This window comes from Egretta garzetta, unplaced genomic scaffold, assembly GCF_000687185.1.
Source record: "Egretta garzetta isolate BGI_Z169 unplaced genomic scaffold, ASM68718v1 scaffold411, whole genome shotgun sequence".
Classification (NCBI taxonomy): Eukaryota; Metazoa; Chordata; class Aves; order Pelecaniformes; family Ardeidae; genus Egretta; species Egretta garzetta.
This window is the reverse complement of record NW_009258541.1, coordinates 2,390,005-2,403,237: the sequence shown is the minus strand read 5'-3', so window position 1 is coordinate 2,403,237 and position 13,233 is coordinate 2,390,005. Positions and strand designations below refer to the sequence as shown.

Below are 13,233 nucleotides of genomic sequence, written 5' to 3'. Positions count from 1 at the left end.
GCTTTAGAATATAATTTTGATGATGTAAGCATGAACTTGTTAGATTTTTTTTTTCCTTTTGAAAGTGTTCCAAATTTTTTTTTTATATAGCAAAACCTGGATGTTGTTTTTTGAAGAATTTAGTAGTTGTAATGTTTTCAACTAAAATTAAAATTAACATTTTTTTTATTTTTCCCAGTATTACAATGACTATGGTGATATTATTAAAGAAACTATGAGTAAAACAAGACAGATAGACAAAATCCAGTGTGCTAAAACGCTTATTCTTAGCTTGCAGCAGGTAAGAATGGTTTACAATATTTTTATGCATGAAATTCCATACTGTAGCTCACGTCCTGTTGTTTAATAGCTAGTGTGAGGTATTATTGGAGAAATTGTTATGGAAGGTAGGGATAAATAGGTCAAAATGGAAACATTCTGCAACTATTTGAAAAACTGCCAGAAGTCTTCCTATACTTAACCAGATACTGTGCTATGAAAAGTGTATGTGAGAGGCCGGTAAATACAAAATTAATGTAACTCTGTGATACGTTCTTAAGTCTAAAATGACAGTTTGAGTCACATATTCAGAAACGTTGTGAAACTGCTAGTTTACTTATTCATGAACAGATAAACAAGGGAAAACACTTCCTGCCTGTGTGGTGGGGTTTTGTGTTTGTGGTGGGGTTTTTTTTCTTTTGCTTTGGGTTTTTTTGGTGTGGGTTTTCTTTTTTTTTTCTTTTTTTTTCTTTTTTTTCTTTTTTTAAATTTTTCTGAGAATTAATGGGAAGTTTTAGTAATTCAATATTTCTTAATGTTTGGTAGGGGCTTCACCCATCTTTGAAATTAAAACATGATTTAATGCTCTCTTCAATAAATGAGCTTGTTTGTGTGGAGACCTGATGAATTCAGTCGAGGTCAGAGTCGGATTCATCTGCTCACATGAACCATCTGCATGAATCTTATTTACAGGATCAGAACAATAAAACCGTATCTCTGCAAACCACTATAATCCAACATAGATCTCTGCTATTGTTGAAAAGAAAACATGTACACCAATTTATTCTCTCTCTCCCCACACCTTTATATTTTTTTTTCTTTTTTTACTAGAGGTCATAGAGCCACATAGTGGATATAGATCTATATATCGATCCTGGTTGAGAACTAATGAGAAAAAGTCCTTAATGAAGCCCTTAAGCTGGTTTATTTGTATGGATATTGCCAATACAAGGGAGGATGAGGCCTTTCCTCTTGATAGCAGCATGACACAGGAACATGACTTTTAAGTATCTGGTGGAACTGCAAAATAAAATATGCACCTAAATACTCCTGCAGTTTTTGCTGACCTTTCACCAGAGCTCACTTTTGAGTCTTTTCTGTCTCATGAATAACCAGCCCCTTATATTTTAAAGGGCAGAGGAGGTGAATGTAGTAAAGACAATTACACACATAACAGGGAGGCAGTTACACAATCCTAATACGGCAAGAACTATAGTAACATGAAGGGACCCAAGTATTATAAAACAAACAAACAAAACCCCTCACATGTAAAGTTAAACATGTAATTAGCATTTTTTCCAGGAAGACTTCTTCAAAAAGAAACTAACCAGAGAAGAAATACTAGAAGTGATAGTGGATAAAGGGAATAACTAAGTTGAAGTGAGCTATGCCAAGATAAAAGAAAAGCATGCAATTATGGACCAAAATGTATCTATAATTTAAAAGTTAATGTTTATAGCCCTAGTAAGTCTGGGTTTGCTTTATTCTGTGTTATATGAGAGAGTGAAGGATGATGTGTTAGACAAAATTATTAAAAAATAGAAAAATTACTGTTGAAGAGAATGACAGTCAAACTCAGTAGCATGAGAAAAGGATTGATCAAAGAAAAAGGTTGTAAAGTTCAGAGTGTTCAGCTTTGCCAACTATTGATGAATGATTAAAAGTCTGATCCTCAGTGGCAAAGTTTGTGGTGTCTTTGGCAACTTCCCTGAAGACATGTTTCTATTTCAGCATTTCTTGGTTATACTTTTATATTTTGAGAAGATAGAAAGTAGTAGTTTGACAAACTGTAATGTTAAAGACTGGGTGAGAATTTACCCCATTTAATTCTTCTCTGTTAGTGTATGTATCAGGAAATCCTACTAATATTTGGTATTCTCAACTCCAGAACACCTCATTTAGGGAAGTGCTGAAATCTGTCATCCAACATACTTACAGTTTGACGTGTGCTTGGACAGTGTGCATTTCAAGGATTAACTCTGAAGTGCAGACTCTTCAAGAGTAGCTTTGACTTGGTTTTCCTAAACCTCCACGTTTGTATTTTGGAGTTGTTGAATTTAGAAAAAAAGTAGCTGTAAAACATTTTTTACTGAAACTTAGCTCTGTATTGATTTGTCCAAAGTTTGGCATAATCTTTTAATAAATTTAAATCTCCCTTTTCATTTCATACAGCTTTTCAATGAAATGATTCAAGAAAATGGTTATAATTTTGACAGATCATCACCGACATTCAGTGGCATAAAGGAACTTGCTCGACGTTTTGCTTTAACTTTTGGACTGGATCAGTTGAAGACAAGAGAAGCTATTGCTATGTTACACAAGTAATTGAGTGCTTTGTTTTACTTCCCTTTTTGTAAATGCTTCTTGACTAACATAAAATACCTTTTCAGTCTTTCAAAGTCAGTTTGTTAACACAAAACGCATGAGCACTAGAGATGATACAGCCCATTTATAAATGAGGAGATGACTGCAGTTTTATCCCTGAATTAAACCCAAATGTTAAATATTGGTGTTCTTCAGCATCATTGTATAAGACTGTAAATGATAGCAGTGTTGATCCTATCATGAAAAAATATTTTTAATGTCTTATCTGTAACAGTAAGAATTTATCCACTTCATGGTTAGTGGTGGTCATGTTGGCCTCATCCAGAAGACTTGAAATGCAAGGTAGAAACATCATGACAGAAAGAGTGCATCCAGATTCAAATTAGCAATAGTGTTCACTTATTTTTGCCAGAATATGGAAACACTGAATTACTGTTTTCTTGACCTAGAGGAAAGGTGTTCAGTTTTGATAGCTCCCAGTGCTTAAACTTTTTCTTCAGTTAGTGCTTCATGTGACTTAATTTGTAACTTTTTTCTTAGGGATGGCATAGAATTTGCTTTTAAGGAGCCTAATCCACAAGGTGAGAGCCACCCACCGTTAAATTTGGCATTTCTTGATATTCTGAGTGAGTTCTCCTCCAAACTTCTCAGACAAGACAAAAGAACAGTGTAAGTATTTTCTTAGTATTCTTAGTATTTGTAATGATAACCATAAAAGGCATACACATAAATACCTATTTATTCAGATGTATTGCATTCACCTAAAGTGGAATCTTTGGCACGCCAAGATGACTTTACACTAATGCAATCAAGTATAATCACAAAGGGTATATTGTATTTATCCTTGTTATTCTCATCTTATAGTGGATGAACAGAAATCATATTCTGGATTTGCTGTTGTCAGGTCTCTTTGTTAACTAGATGAGAAGCATTGGGTGTTAAAATTTCAGTAGTTACTTATCTTGACATATTATCATCTTGTTGCAGATATTTTGCATCTTTGTAATTATTTTTTTTCTGTTTAAAGGTATGTTTACTTGGAGAAGTTTATGACCTTTCAGATGTCTCTACGAAGAGAAGATGTGTGGCTTCCTCTGATGTCCTACAGAAACTCTTTATTAGCTGGTGGGGATGATGATACTATGTCAGTAATTAGTGGAATTAGTAGTCGAGGATCTACAGTAAGAAATAAGAAGACAAAGCCAGCAACAGGGAAACGGAAAGTACCTGAAGGTAGAACTTTACTCATCTTACGATTTACTAGAGTAGTTATGCATATGAACTGCACACTGATCCCTATTGTTAGCTTGAGTGACTTTCTATGGTTTAATGTATTTTTTTTAAAACAGGATAACTTCTGCGCATGTATACATCTTAGTAGGAAAGCTATTCATTTGAAGAGTCTGAAAAACATAACACTGTCACAAAAGGAAACAAAGGCACTACGCTGCATTAAATCGCAGAATATAGAAGTATTTTAAATGCTCTAGCATTATAAATATAAGGTTATAAATCCAGGCCTTTTGGGGCACATGTAAGACTTTGTGGCTAAAAGTAAAGAAATTCTGATTCTCAGTAAGCAGAAAGTACATGCGTTTAAGTCCTGTTTAAACATTTGCTTTTAGACTAGTTTTCAAAAATTTACTGAAGTCCTATGTTGCCTTCTAGCTGAAGAAAGCAGCAGTAGTGACAGTATGTGGCTGAACAGGGAGCAGACAATGCACACACCAGTCATGATGCAGACACCTCAGCTCACTTCCACAATAATGAGGGAGCCCAAGAGATTGCGACCTGAAGAAAGTTATATGGGTGTCTATCCTATGCAGCCTGAACACCACCAAGCTCCACTTGATTACAAGTACGTAGATGAGTAGGTCTGCTTTGTGTTAGTGTTCATACACAAAACCAGTTCATGTTTAAAATAGAATAATGGTCTTTTTAAGCACGCAAGTAACGTGGATGTTGGCTCAAAGGCAACAGGAAGAAGCCGCGCGACAACAGGAGAGGGCAGCGATGAACTACGTCAAGCTGAGAAACAACTTGCAACACGCTATGTGAGTGAGAGTGAAATGTTCCTTCAGTGGTTTGGGGAGGGTTTATTAAATGCAGTGTTACTCCTGTACCTTTTAAGAGGGATACGTGCTTTAGTTCCGGAGTATTGTTTTTCTGTGTCTTCAAATTTTAAGTTGCCTTAGAAAAGCAGCAGTAAAAGTGCACGGTGATGCATTTTGCAGGATAGGTGTGTTTGGTTTCTTGCTTATTTTTTAACTTAAATTCCAAAAAAGGTAAATAATAGTGAACTTTGTAATAAAGGGAACTGGTTGTTGAACTGCATGTTATCTGTAGCAGATACATATAATCAGTGCAACATATGGAACATTTTTATGTATTTCTAACTGCAGAATCAGTTTTAGAAACAAAGTTAAAAATTAGTTCTAAAATAGGTGTTCAATGTGTGAAGCAGAAAGTTTCTGCTCAGTTTAATCCTACTATTTCTTTTTCCTTTGACTTCCGAGTTAGAAGTGTAGACTTCAGCTGCTTTTATATTTTAAAAAAAGTATTCCTTTTAAAGAAACTGCTATCTTCAGCATTTCTGTGATTGATACAGATTTGTCTGACCTAAACTGACACCAAAGTTGAAAGGAATCCTGTAGTACCAGTTTTTGTAGAGCTTTCCAACCCAAACACACAAGAAACTTTGTGAAGTCCTCCATATTGTGAATAAAGATGAAGGCAGTCTAATGTTTCTTAAATGAATGTTGTCCTTCAGAGGTCATAAATTCTTACTGTAGAGTCACTTACTTCGTTGTGATTCATCAGATGTGCATTTTGACATGCATGCTAATGAAGCTACATTCCAGAGCTAGTTTAGCTGAGGAGGGGCAGACTACATTTAGTTGTTCTCTGTGTTAATGAAGGCTGTGTCATTCTACAGAAGAAAAGTACAACTTGTAAACTAAAAGCATGGGCGTATATATTGAGGAGCTTTACATCTGTCCCCTACTTGTTTTTAATTCTTTAATATCAGCTCTTCATGTGACATAGTTTCAGTGTTTTGTTTGTTTTTTAAATATAGTGACACCAGTTAGTATAATTAGAATGACTCCTTACTGTTCTCATAAGGTCTCATCTTGCATGTAGAAGTTGCAAGGAAAGACGGTGAAGGACTGTGTGGGAATGTCCAAAAAGGATTTATGCATTCACTTTAATGCAGAGATGTTCTTCCTTGCCTTGTTGTAAGGCAGGAACAATTTTTCTTTAGATGGCAAAATTTATGTTCTTTCTCACTTGAGCATAAATACTTCCATGGAAATCTCTGAATTAGGTGTGGTTTCGATCTGCTTATCAATTCCCGTAGCCTCTAGAAAACCCGTTCAGAGATGTACCACAAAGTTCCATATGTTGATCTTTGTTAGTTTTTCTCCCTCACTCTCTTAGTATCTTCTAGCTGGTTAAATACCAGCTTTCTTTAATGGTAGTTAACGCATTTATTTTAATACTTAATTTCTTTTCTGCCTAACGGAATTGCCATTTGTTGGCAGTTCCTTACTGAACATTAGCTTTTTAAATATTCAGATAAAATGTAACTTTACTGCTAAACAGTATGCTTTTTCTTTTCATTTCAGTCGACGTGGCACAAGTCTAATGGAAGATGATGAAGAGCCAATTGTTGAAGATGTGATGATGTCATCAGAAGGGCGGATTGAAGATCTCAATGAAGGCATGGACTTCGACACCATGGACATAGACCTAGTAAGAAATTTGTCTTTTTAGTGGATTTTGGATTTGTATTTTTGCTTTTAAAGTAGGATATTTGAATGAAATTTCCCTTTTGGTGAAACAGAAAAATCATTCTTGTTGATATCTGCATTCTTAGATGGCTGTGCCACTATCTGTATGCAAGTGCCATCTGTTCAAACTGCCATACAGAAAGCAGGAACACTTCCTGTAATAACAACCTGAGAGATGAACATTTATCCCCTGTAAATTCTTACCTCTTGAGAGTTCAGCTTTATTTATTACAGTTTAAAAATGCTTTGTCTGAAATTACAGTTAATACATTTATTTGCTTGCTTTCTAAAGCCACCATCAAAGAACAGGAGAGAAAGAATGGAACTAAAACCAGATTTCTTTGACCCCGCTTCAATCATGGATGAATCGGTAGGTTAACTTACATAACAGGAAAACAATGTAAAATCAGTCTAAAGGTTACAATACTATCTTCCTTCAAATTTTAAATGGGAAAAATGCAATCTTTAGGTTGTCTTCATTGCTTATTTTGGCAGACTGGTACAGACAGTGAAATATTTTATGCTGTAATTCAGCTTCGTAAATTCTAAGGTAGTCAATGTTCTTTGCAAGTTTGTAGGATTTTTGTTCTTAATACTTTATACATAGCTATGTAAAAATCAAAAGCCTTTGAACCTGAGAAGAAAACACATCTGGTATGGAAAACACACATGTAGAGGTTGGTAGCAGAGAGCTTTTAAAAAAAAAAAAAAAATTGTGCATACACAGTATTAAAGGCAAGTTTCCTGTTGTGATGAGCTTAGTTGTGACTGATGTCATTACCAGTTGTCACCATTGGATGGTTTGCATTGCGGGGTTTTTGGGGGGTTTTTTTGGTTTTTTGTTTTGTTTTAAATTGGCATATTTACTTTTGTGCATAAGTAAGATAATGGAGAAAATAGAGATAATACAGATACCTGTTTATAGAGATGAGAGGTATTTTTTCTTTCCATATGAAGTTTTAGGTCCAAAACATCCGAAGTCTGTAGTTTCTGCTTGCAGTTGCCCTTTTTTCCGACTTGATAAATCTGCAGTCTCTATTCTCTTTTAAAAATCTGCATGAGGGATTCCTTCTGTCTTGAACCACTTGTAATGTATGCAGCCATTTTTGACCTTGTGTAGCTGGTACAAAATTACACTGGAAATAACAAGCTGCAGCAAGCCAGCAGAGGACAGTACAACAAGGCTTCCTGGGAATCTTGGACAGCTTGGTGGAATTTGGAAGACGGTTATGTATTTTTTTTTTTTAACAGTATTGTTGCAGCGTGAACCTGTTCTTGTTATGGGAGAAAGAAGTCTTAAATACTGTTTTAAATGCAAATCCATATATTTTGTACTAGTAGGCCTTTGCTTTAGTAGTAATGAATCAGATTAGGTTGTGCATCTAGCTGTTGTGTGTTCAGTTCTTGAAGTAACACCAAGAAAGTATATCACCTGTCTCCTGACATTGTTTTAAAATAGTTCTTCCTTTTCCCTTCTTGATTTTTTAATTGATTGATATGTAAAATACCAGTCATTTTTTATTCTGACAATGCTGAAAATTTGGTTTTCTACAGGTGCATTTCATTGATTTCAGAAACCTTGCAGCCTTTCAGTTTCCAAAACTAATTAAGAATAGTTTTAATAGGTTTACTGTTAGCTAGGTTTCTTTCCTATTACTTTTATTTCTCATTCATCATTGCACGTGAACCCAGGATTTGCTAGGCATGCCTTAGCTGTGCTGTGGGAGTATCGCCACATGATGGCAGCCGGTTACAGCCGCATTGCTCAGCGAGCTTTTGGAGCCAGTTCTGCCAGCCTAGTGGTGTGAACAGGCTGTGTGCTGGGCTGCTGCAAGGAGGGAGCAGTGGTGCACTGAAACCAGTTAGTACGGTCAAGGGGACACCATCTAGCAAACCTTTCTCGCAGGCAGGATGCAGCAAGGGCAGTGATCCTGGAAGCAGGACTGCAAAAACCAGCTGTATCACAGCTACTCTTTAGCATAAACCCCACCTAAATACATTTAACCACCTAAATGGGGAAAGCTCTGCTAATAGTTTAGCAGACAACATGAATCCATATTAAATCAGAGCTGAATTTATCAGTCAGTATTTTAAATGTAAAAAACCCAATTTCATAAATGCAAAAAACCTTCTCTGAATAAAGTTAATTTGCTTTATTCATATAATTTATTTCAGAGGTCCATTATTCTTGGAGTTGTTGCACTTGTTTTTAATAGACCTAGACATCATAAAGCTGTTTAATTTATTCAGATGCACATGGTTTATGGTCAAAATTTCAGTCTGTCTTCTCTTTTTTTGTTGTGTCCAGTCTGCTGGCACCAGAGGCAGTTGTGTCTTAGCGCGCTGTATTGTATAATGCATCTAAGTGAATTTAATACCAAGAATAGTAAAAATTGGTTTGTAAACAGATACATGTGAATAGCAGTGTTAAGGTTCAGGAAAATTAAGTCTCTCATGGCTCTTTGGGATTTTATAAAGTCCTATAAAAGCTAGGACAGCCACAAGATCTGGATCTTCAGGGGGATGGGGGGTGGCATAGCAGTGGTGATATCTACTTCCGTTGGCACAAAACTATACAGCTTGCTCCCACATGAGAAGTGGAAACTGATTCTTTGTTTCAAGAATGCGTTTTCTTCATTTAATCACGCAGTCTCCTGAAGGACAGTATTTTTGATTTTACCTCATTATTGTTGGATATTTTTTTTTCACTGTCTTCCTGACAGAGTTGATATATTTAATAGGAAATACTAAGTTTGTGGCCTGGCTGGCTGCTGCGAGATGACTTGTCATTTTTATGAACACAGATACAGCAGCAGCCAGTGCGTAGACTGTTTTGTCCTAGGCTCAGTTGCTGGAAATACACGCTTGATTTCAAGTTAAGGCCTATGGAATGCCATTGTCAAAGAAGTCTAAGTTAGGCAACCAACTAAAAATTACTTTGCGGTTATTACCTAAAATAATTAAAGCACAGTCTTTATCAGATTCCTACTGGATCTAGTTAATTTCAAGTGCGGGAAGAATATTTTCTAATGAATGAGGTGCCCTTTTCATATTATTACATAAATCAGAAGTGTGGTGAATCTGGTTTGGAAGAAAAATAAACTTATAATGCCTTAACATATCTTGAAGTGTCTTAATCTTAAATCATATACTAATTGCTTTGTTTTTGTTAAATGTGTAGTAGACTACAAATTGACACCATTTCTAACTTTTTTTTTAGGTTCTTGGGGTGTCAATGTTTTAATACCAGAGCAGCAAATAAATCAGTGGTGAAGTCATTTTCTAAGTGGAAGAGGAAGTTTTTCAATACAAAATTGTGGTAGATACAGTGAAATTCTGAACAGATTTTTCTCTAAGGAGAATGACATGCTTTCAAGATCAAGTGCATTGAAGGGGCAGTTTTGTTTGCCTGAAACAAAAGAAATGTAAAGGACAAGTAAACAATTTGAGGATAAGCTACTACACTTTTTGTTGTGGAAAAAATCAATATTTTATTTATGTGCTATCAGTTTATTTACAGATCATAAGAAGTATTCCCTCTGAGTTTTAATCTAACAGTCTGAGAGGTGTTTGGTACAGATTTGAGCTCCTCTCTATACATTTGCTGGCTATACTAAATAATCATGAGCTCTGCTGGATTGCTGTTTACATCCATGAACTGAAATAATAGATGGATTGATTTTTCTTACAGTGATAGAACCAGAAGAGTGTCAGTATTTTAAATTAAATGCAAACTTGAGCAACGGAAGGTTTGTATTAATTAATCATGGAAAAAATACATAAAGCAGAATTTTAACAGCTTTTTAATCTAAAACACACTTTATTCCAAAAGCTTCATGCTAACCTTCTCGGAAAGGTCCATAAACTATGAACTACCAGAAAGTAACAGATCTCAGTCATGCTTGCCCATTACCAACCCTGAAAGTTTGCTTGTCCTTTAAGAAAAATGTAATGTTGTGAAATTCCTTCCAGTAGTGCCACTGTATTTTGTCTCCAAATAAAAGAAGCTTATTGTAGTATGTTTGCAGAAAAATTCTAAACAAAAATTATACAGCTTATTAGAGTGTGGGAATAGGGATCTAAATTTTAAATAAAATTATATATATATATAAATTGGTGCTGATTTTATAATTGCGCAGTTTGTTTAGTTTTTTCTTACTTTTAAATTCCAACTTAAAATTATGAGGTTTCAGAAATATATTGAAAGTTTAACAATGTTTAAAAATAGAAGAGCGTGAGAATTCATGCTTTAAAAATGATTTTTAAATTTGTATTTTATATTGTTTTATCTATCTGTCTTTGCAAGCAGTCTTCAGGTTAAAGATACTTCTAACAGGTTACAGTACATTTCCTCTGTATGTAAATTAGATTGGATAATAGAAATTCATAAACAACCCATAATATACTTTGAAAGCTAAGCTTTAAACTTCATTTTGTGTCCATTCACAAATAAATTAAATTTGGTCTAAAACAGAAAGTGGATCTATGCCATTTTGACATCGACTCATTTTGCAAGGCTTAGGCAGCTAGACATCATTTTAAAGGAAATATTAACTTATATTACATATGTATATTTTTTGTCAGTTGTCTCTCAGTTCTTGAGGTATATTATTTTAATCATTCCATGCCTTAATATGCTTGCAATACAAGAATCTCCCCAAATGGGTGAATACAAAAAGGCTTCCTGTTTTTAGACTCGGAAATTAAACATTCGGCTGTGGTAGCCAAAAACCATAGATTATCTAAAGGATCATGATAAAATATAATTATTTTACTAAGTCATGGGGTAACAACAAACTCAAAACTAGATCTGCCTAAATCATTTTACATAAATAAATACTCTCATGTCTAAAAGTACTGCCTATATTGTTTTTCACACCACTGCATTTAATAGAACTGCTGAGAGGACTGTATATATGATTTTAAACTTAAGTTGATTTTTCTTACTCTTGAAGGAGTGTTTCTTTGTGAAAGCAGTTCTTACAGCTTTGTTTTCAACCAGCTAAAAATGTTTTATATATTTACCTTAACCTGTTGTCCTCCACATTCTATTGTCCTAATTGTACTGTTTTCTGATTTGTATTTATGTCTTGAGACAGTAACTTTTTGAATAAAAATAAACCTACAGTATGTTGTATGTTTGATCTTTTTAAATCGGGGTTAGGGGAGGACAGTGAAGAAAGGGGTATGAGTAATGCAAATGTTATGTTTATAGAAATCAAAATCTTTTTCCATGTCTTTTAAGTGTTTGTCTCAGAGTTGGGATAATGTATGAAAAACTGCACTGTTTTATATTTGTAATAAATTGTACAAGTTTTTAAAATGTGAATAAAGCACTAATTGGGTAATAATTTAAAGTAGAAAACTTAATGCAATCATGATTGTTTTAAATATGCTTTAATTTGAGATAAACTTGTTAAAAGAATTAGTGTAAATACAGAGTGAGCTTTTCAAGAGGTTAGTACCTGCAAATAAAATTTTTAAAATTTGTATAGAACTTTTACATGCCAAGAAATCAATGGTTAATTATTTTTGTGTTACGTTTCTTAAAGGTGTATCAATAGCCTTTCTGTTGGTTTCTTTTTCCTATTAACTTTTATCTGACATTACTCAGAATGCTTTTGATTCAGACATTGGGAGATGCTGTATATAGTCCAATTGAAACACCACTGAAAGCGTTATGCTGCTTTCCATTTCTGACATTCATTAGACACCTGATAAACATTCTAAGCTTAATTGGCAAGACTGCAAGGAACTGAGGGGAAAACCCCTGAGCATCTCTTCCCCTCCCACTCCCCTCTCCTCAGCTGCGGAGCCGCTCTGGCTCTGTCTTGAAAACTCCTTGCTGTTACAAGGCTTTTTAAAGGAGTAATTTTACAATCTTAGAGATAATACTTCTAATCCTTGCTAATGTAACTTTGGATGGTTTTTATTATTCTTCTTCTTATTATTATTATTATTATTATTGCAAATGTTCATTCCTGTCTCTAAATCCTGCTGTAAGTTCAATAGTATCTTGTGGAAAATGGTTTTAGTAGGTTCTAAGTTTATAACGCAAGAAAAATACCTTCACTATACAATGTAAAGTCTGTTCTAGTTATACCATTTTGGTACAAAAGCCTGTAAATGAATGAAATTCGAGTTTGTGAAGAGATAACGTGATAAAACTGTAGAAAACAACAAACAATTTGGAGAAAGTAAAGCCTGTCCTCTAGTTTCCCAAAGAGGCCACAGAGAAGATATTGATGCAGAATGAAATTCAAGGGAATAGTCTTCACATACTCTGTAAAAAGTATTTCTTGATATTAAACAACCAAAGACAATACGTAAGAAGTTAGTGATTGCTGTTGTTTTTTTGGGTTTTTTTTCTTTTGGATGGTGTGGTGCTGATCCCTGTAGCTTGCTAGAGCCAGTAAATCCCCATCTTCTCTAATGTCAGTATAACTAATAATTGCATCTTCAAAATTTCCTTCTCTACGTTTCCCTGACAGTTTATTCATTCTCTTGTCCTAGCATGGGGTTTCAGGCTACCAATGCTATTAACTTTAACTTCCTGCTCCTAAAAAGTCTACTGAGTTTCTTGAAATGCTTTGATTCACAATAGTGTTTTGCTGCTTTTCAGCCTAGAGCTACCTTATTATATTTTTTTTTAATAGCCTGATGAATGTCATGGGCTTGTTCGTTCTTTGCAGTATGTGTCAAAATTGTCAATTTGTGCTTCAGAATTATTTTGATAAAAGGCAAATTGGTTCTTCAAAAATATACTTGTTCCTACTTAACTGCTTTAATTTAATTTTCTTTAATGAATTTATGATAGTGATACACAGCTTAGCCATTCCTTCATTTTTCGTAATCCTAA

At 34.5% G+C, this 13,233-nt stretch overlaps 1 protein-coding gene across 1 annotated transcript in view; it reads left to right on the top strand.

The window, feature by feature from the left end:
- Nucleotides 1-12,653, top strand: part of STAG2 (stromal antigen 2) — a gene marked incomplete at its 5' end in the record, with an annotated part of 28,463 nt that extends 15,810 nt beyond the window's left edge. The window contains 9 exons of the mRNA XM_035902363.1: nt 179-280; nt 2,431-2,579; nt 3,124-3,252; nt 3,611-3,816; nt 4,252-4,441; nt 4,527-4,637; nt 6,210-6,336; nt 6,667-6,744; nt 9,595-12,653. Of these exons, the coding sequence (XP_035758256.1) occupies nt 179-280; nt 2,431-2,579; nt 3,124-3,252; nt 3,611-3,816; nt 4,252-4,441; nt 4,527-4,637; nt 6,210-6,336; nt 6,667-6,744; nt 9,595-9,618 (1,116 nt within the window). The remainder of the gene's footprint in view (nt 1-178; nt 281-2,430; nt 2,580-3,123; nt 3,253-3,610; nt 3,817-4,251; nt 4,442-4,526; nt 4,638-6,209; nt 6,337-6,666; nt 6,745-9,594) is intronic.
- Nucleotides 12,654-13,233: the final 580 nt, after the last annotated feature.